This window comes from Pezoporus wallicus, unplaced genomic scaffold (genome assembly GCF_028554395.1).
Source record: "Pezoporus wallicus isolate ANWC-B61680 ecotype Strahan unplaced genomic scaffold, APGP_CSIRO_Pwel_v1 contig_1181, whole genome shotgun sequence".
Lineage (NCBI taxonomy): Eukaryota > Metazoa > Chordata > Aves > Psittaciformes > Psittacidae > Pezoporus > Pezoporus wallicus.
In genome coordinates, this window is record NW_026641428.1 from 5190657 (window position 1) to 5209326 (window position 18670).

Genomic DNA, 18670 nt, shown 5'->3' on the forward strand with positions numbered 1-18670 from the left:
TTCATCCAGATGTGGAGTTTCATATACTGCCTTGTCTACTGTTATTAATTTAATTTACCCATGTAGAGAGTCGTAATTAATCCCTCCCTTCTTTTTATTGTTGCAGTCTAGTAGAAAAATGGCTTTTACAGAGGCAGGAAATAGTCTGTGTTGTATGTTCTTCAGAAATGCTGGCTAACCCTGTCAGTCTGAGGCTGGACTGTTTGATCAGTCCTATCTGTAACTGTTCAAGACGTAAATCTTCATAATATGACTCTCAAATTAAGTGTTTTTATTTAATTAAACATTTTTATTTACATTTCTGAGAAGTCTTTTTACTCTTGACTGCCCTGTAATAAATATTTTGTAGTTGTATAGGCTCTTTCAGTCAAGAATCTCAAGATCATGTATAGTGATACTAGCTCTTTAACTATAAAATAGGAATGAAAAGGAGCATAAGTCACTATTACGGTGCTTGCTAAGATGAGTGCAATTTTCTGTGTAATATATGTTACTAATGCTGCTAATGTTAATTTGTAAATAACAACGAAAAACCCAGAAGCAGGACAGGTGGGTTGGCTTTTGTAAATGTTTTTCTTAAAGGACATCAAGCAGGGGGAAGAATGGTTTACTGATCTAATTTGTTGCTGTCTGGATTCTCCACAAAATAAACCAGAACATTTCCCCCATTAGTATACTGGATTGCCTGGCATGTTACAGAAGTAGATTGTTCAGTAGTCAGCATGGGCTGGTTTTGCCTTTGTTAAACCCTTTCCGTGTGTGCCAGAGCAACTGTCAGTTTTGTAAGGAATGCAGTCTGTTAAGTTGTCACAGGAGATACCCGATTCATTTTAGAGGAAATGCTGTTTAAAATCCGTTATTGTTTAAATGCTTCAAAGCCAGCCTGGGGCCGGATAAATTGTTCAGCCAGAATTGGAAAAATGGCCACATTTTGGGGACGTATTCTGCAGAATGGACAAGACAGAGAGCAGGCTGTTGGGCAAGTGAGTATTTAAAAACAAGCAAAAATCTCTACTATTGAATGGGCAGATGGTCTGTACTGTGAAACATTAGCTGGAAAATTAACACCTCATAGTGGTATTCAGCAAGGGTAGGTGTACAGTAAGAGGCACACAAATACCTGAAGAAAGAACTATATAGAATGGCCTGGAAAACATTGAATAATTTATTAGTATTGGATATTGTTGATTGAAATACATGTGAGGAAGTTGCTGCTTTGAGAGTAATGGCGAGAGAATATAACCCAGAAAAGCAAATGTCCATGTGAAAGTAAGGGAATTACTTCCATTCTTAAGGTTTTTTGTTTTTTTTTTCAGTATATAAAAAATAAATGAACTGAACCACGGGTTAATAAAGCTCCTTTTACAACTTCAGCATAAAATGCACTGTGTTCTTGGTAAAAAGCCTTTCCCATGCGTTTAAGGTATTGGGAGTATCACATTTTCTAGAACTGTTTCGAGAATTCTGTAACTTGCTTTGGAAAAGAGAATTGCATTTATGTTGTTTTGAAGAGCAGGTTGGGTGTATTCTGCTGTGAAGTATCTGAGGTTAGATTTTGGTATCAAAATGGTAGTAAAAGCCAAAAAGTTCTGGTTCTTGCATTGTGACTTTTGGAGCATTTGCTATTGTGGAGTGACTGTTTTTGGCTCTGTTGAAGCACTGACTGTTTTTCTTGTTTCCTCTGACAGAACTGCATCTAAAAATGTCATTTCCCATTACTGATTTCCATTAAGCAGTTGTACTAATTTATGTGAGGATGTTTTGACTGTGTTTGAAGGTCTGCACTATCAAGAACAAAAGCAAGAGAGGTTCATGGGATGCTCCCTGTCTAGATGCTGTCTACAGTAAAAAAGTACCCTTCCAGGTACATGTATGGATCCTGCACTGAGTTTCTCTGTCAGCTAGCAAGCTTCTGGTAACTTTTCAGCTGTATTGTGTTTGTTTTCCACTTTCAAGGAGCTGAAAGGAGGAATGGCAGACCTTATAGAGCCAGAGTGTTTCCTTTCTAGTGAAGATGACAGGCAATTTTTTCAAGTGAAGCTAAATGGACTTAGCTCCTGCCTGTTTCAGCTCCATTTTTAAACTCCATCAAAAGCAGGTCTATAAAATGTATCCTTATAAACCAAAGGAAACCAGGATTGCAGATATGCTGGGAGCAACTCACCCCTGTAGTGCCGGAGGTTGTTTGCTCAGCAGCACATGTGCGGGTCAGAGGTCTGAGGGAAATTCATGTTTACCCTGGAAGTGCTCAAAAGTGGCAACCAGCTGTTGCTGATGGCAGGAACATTATTGTTGTGTGTAGGTGAATTTTCTGCATCCTTCTTTTCTCATAGCTCTTTTCACATTACCCTTGCAAGGGAATGACAAAAGGTTGGTTATCCTTGCACTTTGTCATAGGTGCTGACAAAGCTGCATAGTGGTTAAATCTGGTGGCTCTTAGACCGGAGTGGTGTGTAGCTGAGTCTCTGAAGAGAGATCAGAGCTCGTAGTTAATTATCCATCTTTGTTTAGTGTGAAACAAACCTTAGGTGAAAAGTCACATTGTTTTCTTGGCCAAAGATGCTAAAATCAATCTGGCATGTTTTTTTTCTTGTTATGTAGCCAACCCCTGTAGCTGCTACTACAAATCCAGCACGATCTCTGTAAGCTTTTCATCCACTCAACTCGCCTTTCTGGTATGTCAGTGTTTGATAATTATGTAGGGTGGCCCCAGAACATTGCTGAAGAGGTAGATTTCTTCTGTGCTCCCAGCCAAGCTGTATTCCTGCATGTAGTGGAAGAATACTTTAGTTGTCAGATTAAATCCAGCCCTAGTAATAGCTGCAATACTGTTTGCACAGCTTTCAGCCTACAGGAATATAGGGTGTTAAAAATACTTGGAAACAAATAATTCCATGTTCTGCTCAAGTGAGAGTGTTGGGAGTGGTGAAAGATGGAAAAAAATTACGTGTGAAGCATGTGTGCATGTGGAGGGGGAGCAGTGTATAGTGGAAGAGAATGCAGTGGGTTTCTTGGCATAGTCTCAAGTAGAAGTTATTTTGCAAACAGAAAAATGTTGTTAGGTTTTGCAAACTGGTTGACATTCTCAGTTTGTATATTCCTACTCCATAGGAAAATACAATTGCTTCTTCTTCCACAAGAAGTGTGTATGGAGACGTTTATTGTGAATACATCCTTTATTTCTGTTGATCTGTTTCATCACTGTTTCAGTAGCTGCATGAAACATAAAGGCTCCTGAAATGTCCCAGCTGCATGGGCATTTGTATGACTTGGTTCTCCTACGAAAATACCTCATTGGAGGGATGTTTTTCCAAGTGATTTGAATGTGTTTTCAGTTAATTTGAAGGAGTGTGGGGCTATGTGTTAGTAAGTGTACGCAGTAACACATCTGCTTTTGCCATTAAGTTCATGGCTCAAGGAAAAGATCACTCAGACTGGGAATCCTGGTGTTTAAGCAGGACTGTATGGTTTGTTGTGGTTCAACCGTGTTTGGCAGCTAAGCACCATGCAGCTGCTTGCTCCCCCCCACCCTGCCTGAGTGGGATGGGGAGATTGGAAAAAGGGAAAACCCACAGGTTGAGATCTGAACAGTTTTTAATAACTGGTGTGTGTGTGTGTGTGTGTGTGGGAAGTAAAATACAATATTTACAACAATAATAATAACTGTAATGGAAAGGACATACTGTGCATGACGTGCTGTGGTATTGAATATCCCTTTGGCTAGTTCAGGTTAGGTGTCCTGTGTTTGCTCCCTCCCAACTTCTTGTGCCTCTCCTCACTGGCAGAACATAGGAAGCTCCTTGACTTTTGATAAGCGCTACTTAGGAACAACTAAAACATCAGTGTGTTATCACTGTTTTTCTCAGACTAAATGCAGAACAGCACTGCATCAGCTACCAAGAAATAAAATATCCCCGCCAAAACCAGGACACGGTTTTCGGACTAAAAGAATAATCTGAACTGTGCAAGTGACTTTCGGCTGTCGAGGTGTGTGTTTGCTGGCTGTTCGTGTACTTGTTCTCTGAAACATTCATTAGGGATCAGGTATCAAGAAGGTCCATGCCTTTCCTACATGTGGAGTTCTTCAACCTGCTCCCACAGGGTACTTCTCTGTGGTGCCATGGGCTGATGTTGGCAGCTGGGAGGGCACAGCTTATCTTGGAGTGCCAGTGTTGGTGTGGTGTGGGTGAGCTTCCCACTGGGGCTCTGACTGGTACATTCAGTCTCAGCTGAATGTGATGAACTACTCTCGTTCAGATGGTGAGTCCGCTGAAGTCGCAGTTTACCAGTTCGGTGGCATGTGCACTTAATGTGGGAGGTTTCTACCTGTCTTGTTTTTCCCCCTACAATTCAGAGGGAGACGGTGTTAAGTCTGGAAAAGGCGCAAGAGTCTCAGAAGTTTGATATATGGGTAAAGAAACTACAGCTTGGGTTAGTTTGGGGAGCAGTCGCTCTTCAGATACTGCAGGGCTGTGGGATTAGTTGCTGTAGCATGTTGTATTTCCCATTGATTCTACTGTGAAATGCTTGTCCCTCTTAGTGTACTTTTTTTCATGCCTTTTAATGGTTTAATTATGGTTATAAATGAAACTGATGTTCTTCATTCAGTGAAGGAAAGAGAGGATGACATTTCAACACAAATATGTTTTGTGCTGAATTAAAACTGCTGCAGGTTTTTCTAAAATGGCTTTTGGCATGTTGATGAACAGCATATGCCTGTTGTGGTTGTTACCTTTCTAATGAGTGATGGCTTCAAATACTGACTGAGAGCACTGGGCTTCCAGATTGCTTCACCTTTTTTTGGGGGGGGGGGGGGGGGAGGGAGAGGGAAGTCAGAGCAACTGTTCCCATATTTTCATTACTTCTGTTTGTACTCCAAAGCATGTACCTAGCAGGGATGTGATACCCCTTTCATTTTTCATGAACATCAGATGGAGGCGGCATGTGTAGTGGGGTACAAAGACAAGCCCTGCAGATGTGAAGAAGTTTAAATTTGAATTCACAGGTTTTCCATGGCACAAACGGCCAGTAGCCCAGGTGCAGGAGACTGATCCCTATTCGTGACTTCTGTCATGCACTTGCTTACTTGAGCCTTAGAGTGAGCATGTCCACAGAACACCGGTCACAGCAGTAACTCACAGCAGCGGGGATGGACAGTTCACTCTTTCTGTGCTTGCAGGCAGCTGGGACTGTTGGGTCACCCCTGCTTTGTTGCAGCCACCCTGCCTCACTTGTCCTGCTGCTGCTGAGACCTGCGCTTTAACCTTCAGTGGAGAGTAGTTGGGTTGTGCTTAAATGACTGGTGGGACTCGCATGGTTTCAGTGAGCCCAATGCAGACAAGGTGCTGTGGGCAGGGGCTGGGCTGGAAGTGCAAGGGCCTCAGCTCCCAGATTTGTTTCTCGAAATGGTGCATTTGTCACTTCTCCAGTTAAGCCCCATGTTAAATCCTGAAAGGGTTTCATGCAGTAACAGGCACTGCTGTGGTAGAAAATGTGAGTGAAAATCCTTTTAATGTTATTTCTTCATGCTCGGGTCTTTCCTTTACATCCAAAGCAAGCAGTGTATAGCTCGTAAGGCAGAAAGTATGTGTTATACAGGTTTCACGTGCTATTTGGCAGTGTGAAAAATGTGCGACGTGTCTCCTGGTTAAAGCCAGAGAGTGGTGCCTGAAATGGAAAACGTCATTCTGAAACATGAGTTTGGAGCAGACTGTACCATTTCTTGCAGGAAAGAAACGCTTTCTACCAATGAAAATGAGATCTGCAAAACCTATTTCAAATCCATACAGGCTGGGCTCTAGACTGTGATGGGAAAGGGTTTGTTTTTACATGTGACTTTCTCAAAGTCAGTACGTGGCCTTTCTAGAGCAACAGGTATCTTTGTCATTCCAGTTTTACTTTGTAGTAGCTTGCCCTAGTCCTTGTGCTGCTTTTGGCTTTTTTTTTCCCAGCCTCTCTCATAATCCACTTCCCAAAAAGGCTGAATGAATAAGATAAAATCTGTCCTTCAAATGCCAAGCCTCTAGGCGACAGAGATTAATGGTGTACTTGGCCATGGCTTTGTACTGGTACTTGGAAAATACAGCTGTGGAGTAGCAGATTAGGAGAATCATCAGTCACTCAGAATAGCTGCTAAGAACAGGCTGGTAGTGATGGGCATCTCTGTAGAAAGCATCACAAACAAGTCCCCTGCTGACACAGTTACTGGCTGGATTTGGCTGGAAGAGGGTTGTTTTGGAGAAGCAGAGTCTGGTGGTCCAGCTCCAGTTCCTGACAGCAGCTCAAGTGCATGGAGAGACAGTCTTTCTTTGCTCATTAGTCCATGGTGCTCCTGTCCTGTGACTTGTTTCTGTTGTAAGAAGCCAGATCTGGGCACAAAGCAGAGGTGGTGCCACCAGTATTCAAACACAGTGCCTGTCGTATTGACCAGCTTAGTTACATTTAAGTACTGTGGGGGTAGAGATGCTCCCATCCTCCCTGCTCGTCAAGTTTAAAACCTGTTGAGACCAAACAACTACAGAGGACTGAAATTACAGCTCCCAGGAGGGCTCTAGATGTCCGTGCTGAGATCAGGGCTCTCTGCCTGCAGGCAGTAAACATTTGATAGTCAACTAGTGACTGTGCCTGGTGATTTGGTAGTAAAACTTATTCTGAGTCAGTGGTAGTTACTGTAATTTCTTCATTTTGTTCAATCCAGTGAAACTCTTTGCAAGCCAGTACCAGCAGTGTGAGAGGAAAAGGATGCAGCAGTTCATCTGTCTAGTCAGAAGGATGTTTCATAGCACTTAGCTTCATCACTTTCCAGATTTTCACGCTCCCTGGTGTGTATAGAGTCTGTCTGAAAACACAGTAAAGTGCCAAGTCTGCAGTGGCAGCGCTGTTATCTGAGAACAGCAGCTTTAAACTGGACACTTGTGCTCAATGAAGGTTGCAAAATCGGGAATTACTTACACCACTGACTGTTTTGTTCTGCCTGTACATGGCAATGGCTAATGGTTTGTTACCCAGGAAACACTTCCAGTGATTTCTACTCCAGTCTGTTAAAGCTGAGAGCTGGCACTATTGGTGTGTTGCTGTTAAAGGATGGCAAAGATGTGCATTGTTTGGGGTAAAGGATACCATGGAAAAGGAAAGAATTTAAGGAATGAAGGAAGCTTCGGGAGATAGCATGAGCTCAGTGCAGACTGGGGTATTTTTTGCATTTGTTTAAATCAGAATGTAATTTACTCAATGGAAGCCTCTTACTTTGATGAACAGCATTTGCTTTCAGAAAATGTTGAAGGTACTCTCCCTCCTCTGACTTGGCTTCTTTTGACTAAGTGTTTATTCCAAAACAGAACTGTAATGAACTGCTGCTGCTGTTTTCTTCTCTGAAGCAGGTTGTGAAAATCCTGTGTTGCTGTACACAGTTCCAAGATGGAAGTGAGAAAAAGAATTTCACTGCAGAGGGGGGGAATACTTCCAGGAGCTTGGAGGCTTTCTGGGTTTCGTTTGATATGGTTTTCCCATCTTAACTGCAACATTCCTCTTGGAAGCAACTAGGGTAGTTTCATGAGCAGTGTTGGAGGGAGTTCAGATGGCTGTGAGCTCCCTGCTTCCATTAGCTGAGAAGGAGCCACAGCCACCTATTGAATTTCTCAAAGAGTTACCATGGAAAGCAAGGAGGGTTTTAAAACCTGCACCCCACTGCTCAATATTTTGCAAAAAATGGGAAGCCATTTCTGTTGTATTTTGCTTTGGATTTTAATAACTCTTTAGGGGTACTTTTGATTATATTAACTTAGAGCCTTCTTGATTGTTCACCCACCTGATCTTACTGAATACTGGCCAACAGCAGTCGACAGACTGAGGCCTGCCTGCCTGGGCGGTGAGTTCCCACCTCCTTCCACTTCTTGGAAACTCTTTATAAAGAGTGTTTTCTGCATGCAGTTATCCACAGGGCTGGTCAGCTCTAGGTGAAGTCAGCAAGATGTCCGAATGCCTTTTCTGAGGCTTGAGTGGTGTTCATCATAACTGATGAAATGGAGTTTTTTGTTGTCTCAGCTGTTTTGGTCGGGGTGGTGTAATACTGCAGTGGTGTAGCTGGGATCTCCTGCATCTGTGCAATGCAGGCACCATTCACCTGAGCCAAAACTGGGTCCCACTGTGGTCATTTAGTTAAATTGTCAATACATGGCAATCCTGGAGCTCTGATCCTATAGGATTATCTCAGGTTTGGCCATGAATCTGGGGTTGTAAGGGAGTAAATCTGTCCCTGGAAGCTGACAGATGCTCATAATTGGCAGTGGGACATCAGTCATTATCATGTATTTCCAAGAAGTAGTTAAGAGAAAGCAATAATTTATCTCTTAACCAACAGAGCAACAGGACTGATGCATTTGTTTGAAATTGGAATTCTAGTTTGAAATTGGAAGGCGCATGTTTCAGTTATGGGATATAACTGGAGCCAAAGAGCATTGGGGTTTTGTGCCAGGATATGAGAGAATTCTGATGTTTTTTCCCAACATTATGACTTGATAGACACCTCTGATAATCTGCAGAAATGTAACGTAATGCACTATTAACAGAAGTTAATGTAACACCTGTGCAGTCTGATTGGCTCAGGGAAAACCTCGTCAATTTATAGTACATATTTAAGCAAGATGAATGGGGAAATCAGGATTCAAGTATCACAAAGCACCTGATTTGTACATGAGAACAGTAATATTTTTTTTGTCTGACATTTAGCTCATGTTAAACATTCGATACTAAATCATCATAAATCATGGATAACTAAGGCTCCATCAGGAACAGATGCTCAGGCATGTTTGTGTTCTGTATGCTGTATAGCTGAGCTTCTGTTCCTGTGCAGTAACAAGGCAAACCTGCCATGGGATAGAAGGTCAGTAAAATGTCCATATGTTGGAGTCTCTGGGGTTTAATCTCTGACTCTGCAGTCTTGACATTGGGGCATTATTTTGGTATCTAAATATGGATTCTGGAGCCTCACTTGGGCATTCAGACCTGCATTGACAGTAGTGACTGTAGCCCTTGTACACCTTCAGGAGGAAGGCTCAGTGAATAAAATGAGTCATGCTGTGATCATGGGTGGAGAGAAATGAAGAATTTGCTTTTGTCAGTTGTTGTTTGCAGAGGAAGTTTTTGGGTTTTATGTCAGTGTTTCACCTGCTGATACAAGGAGATAGCAATGGCCAGGAGAGCACCTCTCTATCCCCCCCCCCCCCCAGTTCCTTCTTTTGCAGAAAGAGGTTTTGCTTGCCCCTGTGAAAGCTGAAGTGGAACATGCAGAAAAAAACCTGACCCGCTTTTGGCATAATGAGCTCCAACTTGACTGAACTTCTTCTATTAAAATGCAGCCAAGTAAGTAGCCGTACAGTAATGACTGGAATGTGTCCTCAGTATGGAAGGACTCTGTTGAGCACGTCGCACAGCTCGGTACAGGCTGATTCATTTGGACTGCTGCAGTCATGCTGAAATTCACCCTGGTGCATGGTCTGTGTCATACTTCCTTAGTTAGGTGCACACTTTCATTTGGCTTCTCTAATAGAAGTCTGATTTTTCAGACGTACCTCTTGAGCAGTGGGCAGTGAGACCAGCAGCTCTGTTGGTCACAAGTCGCAGCGTGCTTGACACGCATGACGTGTTTCACTTTATTTATTCAGCCAGAGACTAGATGCACAGGCTTAAGTCCCTAGTAATGGTGATGATCCTCCTAAACATTTATAATCCTCATCGTCTTTAACTTGCCTTGCAGAACCTGGAAGCAAAAGTTTAATCTTTGCTGTGGTCTTTAGGGCAGACAAGTAGTGAAAAAGTACAGAGTAGTTACGCCAGTTTTTAATGGGTCTTTTCACTACTGCTTGAAAATACATTTTGGGACTTACCATGGTGTCTGCCTGAACTGATCTAACCCTTTGCAAGCACCTGCTCATGGTGTGTGCTAGTGTGTGTGTATTGTGAACTGTGTTGTGAGTAAGGACTTCCAGCGATGCATCTGACAGGACTCAAGGCTTTTGTGTTTGATGAGCCTTGAAGACAAGTGCCAGGCTTCCTGACACAAGTTATTTGAGGGCTTTAAACCAGTCTGCTTTGAAATACTTCATTTACAGTGGAAAATAACTTGCACAAGATACTGTCAGGGGGCATGAGCACTGGGAGGGATGTAAGGATGCCTGTTCCCTTTGAGGTCATGTTGGATTGACACTTTCTTTTCTTTAAAGAAGCCTCTTTAAAGAAGCATTTTTAATTTATTGATCTCATCAGGTGCCTGTTTGAGATGCCATAGAACATTTGGGGCATCTTATGGCAGGTGGTCCATCTTTCCACTCCGTCTTCTGTTGGCTGCACTGTTTCTTCCCTGATGCTTCCATAGGTGTCCCCTCTGGCTGAATTGCCATCAAAATTGCCGGTATATTATAGAAGGTCATATTTCAGTTGATCTGGCACCACTGCTGTCAATAGTATGCAGGTGGGTGGATTAAACCAGATTAAGTGTGTCAATTCCAGAAGCCTTAGTTGTGTTCACAGTGTTGAAACAGAGGTTTCTGATCCGATTTCTGTAAGTGAAATTCAAGAAATGATTTTTACCACCAAACTTTGAATGAAAAGGTAGAAATAATAAAAATCTTATTAAGTTGGGAAATCAGTGCCTCTACTTTCTTAAATTTATGGTTGTTAATATAAAATGTATATATGCAAATCTCGTGTCGGTTGTTAATATAAAAAAAGAAAATATATATATAAAAAAAAATCTCATGTGTCTTTCCCTGGGGCATAACAGAACTGAGAAGAAAATGTATCTATTCCCACATCAGGACTAGCTCAGAAACAGATGCTTTGCGAAAGAGTCACTGTAGGAGATTACAGTTAGAGGCACTGTTGCCGAAATTAGAAATGGAGTTATTAAATGGCCTTTCTGAAAGCGTGGTTGTTGTTTGGGTTACAAACTCCTGTGAGGACTGCTTCGTTTCTGAAGAAACCTTTGAAAAGGATGCCAGGAGTATGTAGGGGGAAAAGAAGGAAACACTTTAAACCAGAACCCACCCACGTGGTGTGTCCTGATTTCATGTGTGTACCAGGCAAAAGTGAGGGTCTTACCTGAAGGTTTCACCATGCAGGGGTTTACCTTCACAACGGCAAATTATGGATTGTGGGAGCATTTATTTCTATGAAAGTGGTGAACACTTGGCTAATGTAACTTTCTGTTTATAAAAAAAGTGTTTTCTCATGAGACATTAGTTAAATTTTGTCTCATTATTCAGTGACACTGAATAACAACGTCATTGTTAATAACAAATTATGTGCTGATCATAACTGATTCAGTCTGAACTGTTAGATATGAATAAAAGTGAGTCTTGTTCTTAGTAAGAAAAGCAGTCTGAGGGACAGCGCTGTGCTATAAAGCATGCAGAAAAGCTTTTCTCTCAAGCAAAACTCTATAGCTGAAGCTTAAAGAGGGTCAGAGTTCATTTTTGAGCCTTGTGGATCCAGCTATAGTCCCAGATTGTCCCTCCTTGACGGAGTAATGTCAGGCATCTTCTGTCTCATGTTTTGTACCAAGGACAGGAAGCACGTGGAGTCCGGTATATCCATCCATCATGCCTACTGTGTTGCACCTATCCACATGCTGTTCTCATCCTTGTTGTTTCAGCTGAGTGTGATGTTTCTTGTTTCTTCACAAACTGTTGCATGCTGGTTGTTATTCATTTCAGTTATCTGCTTGAGGGGCAGCTGTGCTTTGTATGTGTCTCTTCAAAAAAACATAGGCAATGTAAGATTTTTTTTTTGGCTGAAACCCCTTATTTTTCAAGTAAATATGTCTACTGGTGATTTTGTGGTAATGCTCGTGGGGGATGATGCTCAGGGGGATGCAGGAAAACAATTTGCTTTATTCAGTTTTTAAAATGAGAACCTTCCCATTTGATTAACAGAAACAGTGTCTGTGGAGGGCTTGTTAGAGTGGCCTTTTTATAGGAGAAATAAGTCCTTTGTAGGAATGGCCTGTTCTTGATGAGATGTTTGTTGAAGTACATTTTCAGCTTCAAAATGGAGTATCTGGCCAAAGGAGTGAAGAGGGGGAGTGCATGTGTGTACAGAGCCAGTTCAGTGAACCCTTGCTTGGGCCAGGAGGGATCTTGCTTTGCATGATGATACTAAAGTGCCTGTAAATTCAGCCAAACAGTGGCACAGGACTGGTGTAAAATTAGGAGACAGCCTGAAAGCAGTTGTATTCACTGTGTTGGGGGGCTGTGGTCATTTAAGTAACAATACTTCCCCCCCCCCCCCCCCCCCCTTACCAGCAGGTACTATAAAGGCAGAAGACACCCCACTGGACAACCTGACGGGAGGATGGTTTCCACATAACTACTTTTACACAGTTCTGATCAACTGCTCCCAGTGAACACTGTCACAGTAACAGCAGCAATAACAACACATCCACTGCTTTGCAGGTCCAGTAATCACACAACTGTTAGTTTCTGCTTTACAGGCCTCCTAATTTTTGTTTCAGGAACCGTGCTGTGATGTAGCTTTTGATCCATCTTCACATGTTTGCATGTCAAACCTCTGGCAACCTGGTGAAAAGAATATTCCCTTCAGCAGATCCATTGAAGTTTTCTCTTTCCCTGCAGATTGCTGGTTGGAGCTCCTCGGGAAAAGGCCTTTCCAGCCCAGCAGGCTAACAGAACCGGAGGGCTGTACAGCTGTGACATCGCATCTCCAAATGCACGTTGCACTCGTGTCATATTTGATGAGGAGAGTAAGTTCTTCAGCACTTTTAGATTGAAAGAGTTGTATAATTCCTCTTACCTGATATGGTCCTTTCCAAAGGCATCAGTTGTTTTGATGGATTTATATGTAAGATTTTTTGGATCAGATTAAGTTGTAGCTTAACTGCTAAGATAGTAGTATGAGATGCTTAATTCTGGGTAGATTTGGATGTTCTTACTCTTTCATTAATGGATGTGGCATGAAGTGATAAGCTAGAAGTGTTTAACAAAACTGGATGTTGTCTGTGATAAACTGTACGGACACTGCCACCTGCAGGCTGTCCCGTGTACTGTAGGAAAGGCCTGTTGAAAGAGACAAAAAGGAAAATAAAGTATTTAACTGTTAATATCTGACACTGTGTTATGAAATTCTGCAGCTGATCCGAAGATGGAGAGTAAAGAAGACCAGTGGATGGGTGTAACTGTTCAAAGTCAAGGGCCAGGAGGAAATGTGGTGGTAAGTCTGAAGGTCTAACTTGGAAAACCATTCTTAGTCTTCAGTAAATGTTGTGAATAGGCTGTGTTCCTGTACAGATTTCTGAAAGGCAACTTCCCACTGTTTGCTCCTGTGATTTCTTCTAAGGAAGGACTTGTGTGTCTCCCTAGCACAGTGTCCTGGGTTCAGCAGTAGCAGTCATTTTTCTCCTTCTTGGTAGCTGGTGCAGTGCTGTGTTTTGACTTTCGGCCTGGGAACAGAGCTGATAACAATGATGTTTTGGTTTGGCCAAGGACTTTGTGAGCCTCATGCTCTGCCAGGGAGGAGGGGAAGCCAGGAGGAAGCAGAGACAGGACACCTGACCCAAACTGACCAAAGAGGAATTCCATACCACAGCACGTCATGCCCAGAATGTAACTGAGAGTTACCCAGAAGGGCTGGTAGACTGCAGGGTTGGAGGAGGTATTGGTCGGTGCTTGGTTGGGTTGGGGGGGGTGAGTTATCGGTTGGCTGGTGGTGAGGTGTTGTATTCTCTTCCCTTGTTGTTTCTTTTATCATTGTTATCATTGGTGGTAGCAGGAGTGATTTGTGTTATACTTTAGTTACTAAACTGTTCTTATCTCAACCCGTGGGAGCTGCATTCTTTTTGATTCTCCTCTCCGTCCCTCCGAGAGCAGGGGGAGGGCAAGAAGCGGGGAAGTGAGTGAACAAGCTGTCTGGCTGGGTTTAAACCACCACACACAGTAAGACACTTGAGGCTGTAAAATCTTTAAGTTATTCTTCTAGCTGTGAATTAGCCTTTCTTTATAACCTTTGTAGCAGCCTAGGGTGGGCAGTGCATTTTCAGAGTGTCCACTTACGGTTTTATTTTTGTGATATGTATCTTGTTTCTTTCAAATGCCACTCGGTACAGAAATAGGGAGAAATAGTGTGATGAGGTTGTAAAAGTAGCAGGATGTCCTCTGCCTTTTTTTTTAGGATGATCAGCCTCAGTTTAGCTTTCACCAGGAAATTTGAGTTGCTCCTGTGAATTAGTAAGTCCATTGCACTGCAGTAAAACCACTTGCTGGTCTTTATTTTATACATTACAGAGAGATTTTATACAATACAGAGAGAAAAAGCTTTCAGGAGTTACCAGAGAATGTTACTTTCTTAGCTCATTCTCAGTTAAATAAACCTCTCCTGGTGCTGTAGGATACTGGCTGCATCATGACATGGTGTGCAATGTTCTTGCAGGTTAATATCAGCAAGATACTTGCTTCCCAAACTGAAGGCAAACCACTTCAGGGTGTGAATCTGGAGTCCTTTAATGACAGAGGCAGAAATAACTTGCCTCAGTCTGCTTCAGAACCCAAAGAGAGAGGAGAGCAGACAGTCTCCTGCTCATTGAATAACTAATCATCAACTAATGCTGTCTTTGTAAGTGATAAGTGGGAAATGTACTTACTAGATGAGGTGTGGGCAGCCTGAAGGTCACTGTGCGGCAGGGCAGTACTGCAGTGCTCTGGGAACAGAGCACCTGGACACTTGCTTAATATTTAAGCCTTAACAGGAAATGGAGAAAAGGTGCATCAGCTGAGAAACCTTGTTTGCTTCTGCTTTTCACACACCTACTGAATCTGGTTCTGCAACAAACACTGCTGGCAAAGGGGTTAGATTGTTCCATCTCTTCTTACAATGGTTTGGTGTTTACACCACTTAACCCAGGGCTATTCATCCTCTGTGTTAAATATTTGATTAGTATTATGTTCCCAGGTGAATAGCCTAAAAGGTTAAGTTGTACTTAGTGCTGCTGCTGTCCCAGTGACAGTTATTCTGTAAGTGGAACAGCCAACATGGGAAATAGGAACAACTTCCCTCCCTTTCATTGGAAGAGCTTTCAGCCTCTGCTTTAGGGCAGTTTCCTGGCAGGGTTGTGTTCTAGGTAGTCTCGGGTAGACGGTAGTTAAACCGGCTTCTCATGTTCTGCACAAGCGTGTACGTCGTTTAACTCTGCCAGCTATGGGGAAACAGACACTTCTTCCCTTATGAGAGACAGTGGTTCCCTCCTCACCTCTTGAAGGAGAGGTATTAGGTATCAGGGAAAGCTTTAGGGCTAAACCTCTGAGGTCCCACAGGGAAGAGGGATTTAACCATGTGGCCTTACTTATCCATGAAGCTGGTTGCTCTGGCTTGTATCCACAGATGCCCAACTTTTCCCATACACTGCCCATAGGGAACAGTGAGCTCTCTCCATTGCAACATGGATGTGTCTACAAGATGACTTGCAGCACTGCTAGCATGAAGTATTGCTAAAGGAGTCCAGCCTTCTTTTGATGACTTGCTTTCTGTATGTCTGTATGCATCACTTGTTATTTCTTCTGTCTTGTAGACATGCGCACATCGCTATGAGAAGAGACAGTATGTAAACACTGTGCAGGAAACCCGGGATATCATTGGAAGGTGCTATGTGCTGAGCCAGGATCTCACTATTAAAGATGATATGGATAATGGAGTTTGGAGTTTCTGTGATGGTCGTTTAAGAGGCCATGAGAAGTTTGGTTCCTGTCAGCAAGGTGTTGCTGCTACTTTTACTAGAGACTATCATTATATTGTGTTTGGTGCCCCAGGCACTTACAACTGGAAAGGTATGAGCTGGCTTCCTTCCTGCCTATCCTTCCCATTTCCTTGCTCACAAGGGTTGCACCCTCAGTTTTCTTTTTTTTTGGAGGGGGGAGGGGATAACAGGAGTCTAATGATTTTATCCCGTTTTCACAGAAAGTATGCTTCTGTATCACAAGTATTTACTGATATTCCTTTCAGTATATTTATCCTGCAGTATTCTCCATTTTGTTCTTTGTGACGTCTGTAGAAAATAGGACTTCCCAAAGTAGATACTGGAGGATTGCAGGAAGATAACTGAATGGAGCCATACTACATGTATTCGTATCTGAATCCATGGATAATCTGTCTGATGAAGAGCCAAGTACTCTCTATCATCTAGGAGATGAAGGGGGAAAATAACCGTGGTTTTTCTGTTAGTTTATATTGAGAAGCATCGAAACGGCCAGCTCTGTCTGAAAGTGATTTTTCCCGTCACACTTCATTAGACAAACAGCTGTAAATATTTCCCTCTTTAGAACATCTGATCCTTGAACCATTACATTTTTCCCTCGTACACCTGCGCCTGCTCTGTGAACCGTGCAAAATCTTTGAGTTAAGCTCTGGCACAAGGTGTACTTTAGTGAAAACTTAATCTTCCCCGTATCTGTCAACAAAACCTGACCAAGCTGAAACAGCATATTGAGTTCACACACTGCTTGGCTTCAATTGCAGAGCAGTGCTATGACAGTCTGTCAGTCATAGGAGTACTCTTATGTATCATGGAAAACATGTTTGTGCTTGCCAAAATGTTAAATATGCCCCTGACAAAAGGGGAGCACATATTCTATCAAGCAGTAGCTCTTTTCCCCATAAATAATGTTTTCTGAATACATCACCAGTGATTGTCATGGCTGAGCAGTCATTTTTAATTATTTCTTTCTTTAATTCCTGTGTATTTACCTCCCTTTTTAGAGAGACTTTATGAGGTTAAGAACTGTGGGATGGGGGTGGTTCCTCACCATGTTGGTGCCATGTGTTTGCTGAGAATTTCCATGTTTTCCAGATATTGCTTGGCCTCTCTGGAGAGCAGCCTGAGTGGCACACAGATAGACCACAGAAATTCATTGCCTTTTGAAAACGCTGTCACCCAGTGCATTTTGTCCCATTTAAACAGCTGTCACCATCTCATTCATTGTAATTAATGTTATTTGGGAACCACTTATCTGTTATTTTTCTCCTTTACCATTCATTTGCTTTTATTTTATCATTTCATCTCCCCAGGGGTGGTTCGTGCAGAGCAAAAGAATCAGACATTTTATGATCTGGGTATCTTTGATGATGGGCCTTACGAAGTTGGTGATGAGAGCCGCCAAGATAAGAATCTAGTTCCTGTTCCAGCTAACAGTTACTTAGGTAGGACTAAGTCCATATGGTGAATCTCTTTAGGCATAAGTGTTCATTTATGATCCCAGCCCGGTGTGATGATGTGAAATGGGAACAGAAGACGCTTCATTTGCGGACCCTGTAATGTGTTAACCGTTTTGGCTAATTCATGTCTCCCTCTACGCTCATGGGCCAGTTTTAAGTGTAAGGTGGTGTTCTGCTGAGGAACCTAGCAGAGCTGTGAATGTAATGAGACCTTTAAGAGCTGTGGTGAGGACCTACAGATTTCAGGGAGCGATTATAATCGCTCTGATGGTTAAGTACAGTGTATGATCTGTAGTCCTGAGTCACAAGGTCTTTGCCGTGTGGTATCAGAGGTTTATAAAAATATGAGTTTCTGGGTATAAGTGTCAAGACAGCAGCTTCTGCACTCCTGGTAAGTGAGTGCACTGTTTTCTTAAAGTTTTTAAATCTCCAGTGGCCTGCTTACAAGTCTTTACAACACCATAATATGAGTAGTGTTTGTGTTTAAAGTGTGTGTGTGTTGCAGGACATGAGTCTCTTGCACCTTATGCGTGCATGAAAGCAGCAATATGCCCTTAGGCCAGTGGATGTTATTGTACGCCAGTGAGGTACTTTGGTGTAGAGAAAAGGCTGCGCTGCATTTTTGGAAAGGTCTCGAGCGTGAAGGGCCTTTCTGTTCTGGTGCAGGTTTCCGTGGTGTTCTGACCCACTGCTTTCGCATTTGCAACAAGAACAGTTTTGGCAACTTGAGAATGGAATTTCTGTGCGAGTGGGGGAAACCGAACAGGTGGGAAGGGCATCACTCATCCAAAAAGTAGAAGCAAGTCAGGAGAAGAGCCAGCTTAGAGCTATGTATCTCTTAGAAGACATAGAACATAAACTTCCATTAAGAATCAGCAGTAATTACTGGGTGTAAAAAAATTAAACTCATAAGAGCTTATGTTAGAAAGACAAGCTGCCAGCCTCTGCTGGTGAAACAGCAATTGGTGCAGTGAGGATGCTGCGGAGGTGTCTTTTGCTGTGAACAGAGCAATACGGACTTCTTGTAGTTTCCTAACAAATGCATTTACCTCCTACATGTAAATGCTGCCTTTGATGTGTCATAATCAAACCCACTTCCAGACAAGCCTGCTGTGCACTGGCATTGCTGTTCCTTCTGTTTAGACAGTAAATAAACACGGTTATAGCTGCTTTGCTTAACTGCTGTTCTTTTTCTCTTCAATCTTTCACTCATGTGTACAGGTCTTCTGTTTTTGACAGCTGTATCTGATACTCATCCAGATCAGTTTGTATACAAAACACTGCCTCCCAGCACACAGGTGGACAACTCGGTGGATGTTATGATGAATAGCTACTTAGGTTTGTGACCACCTGAGGTGGCAGCATCTGGTCAGACATAATCTCCAGACCTGTGACATGATCCTTTCCCCTCCATCCCCTCCTCATCTCAAATACATTGCAAGTAAAGCATGTAAAC

General features: G+C 42.6%; 1 protein-coding gene across 4 annotated transcripts in view; it reads left to right on the plus strand.

Annotated features, from left to right (window-relative positions):
• The window catches only part of ITGA6 (integrin subunit alpha 6), a 54871-nt gene that overhangs the window by 18791 nt on the left and 17410 nt on the right, over positions 1 to 18670 (plus strand). For 3 of the 4 annotated variants that reach the window (XM_057423886.1, XM_057423883.1, XM_057423884.1), the window contains 4 exons: positions 12630 to 12757; positions 13145 to 13224; positions 15575 to 15830; positions 17068 to 17199. In XM_057423886.1, coding sequence (XP_057279869.1) covers positions 13156 to 13224; positions 15575 to 15830; positions 17068 to 17199 — 457 coding nt within the window. In that variant the 5' untranslated portion in view covers positions 12630 to 12757; positions 13145 to 13155. Of the gene's footprint in view, positions 1 to 12629; positions 12758 to 13144; positions 13225 to 15574; positions 15831 to 17067; positions 17200 to 18435; positions 18553 to 18670 lie in introns of all 4 variants that reach the window. The other variant, XM_057423887.1, reaches the window with a different exon arrangement.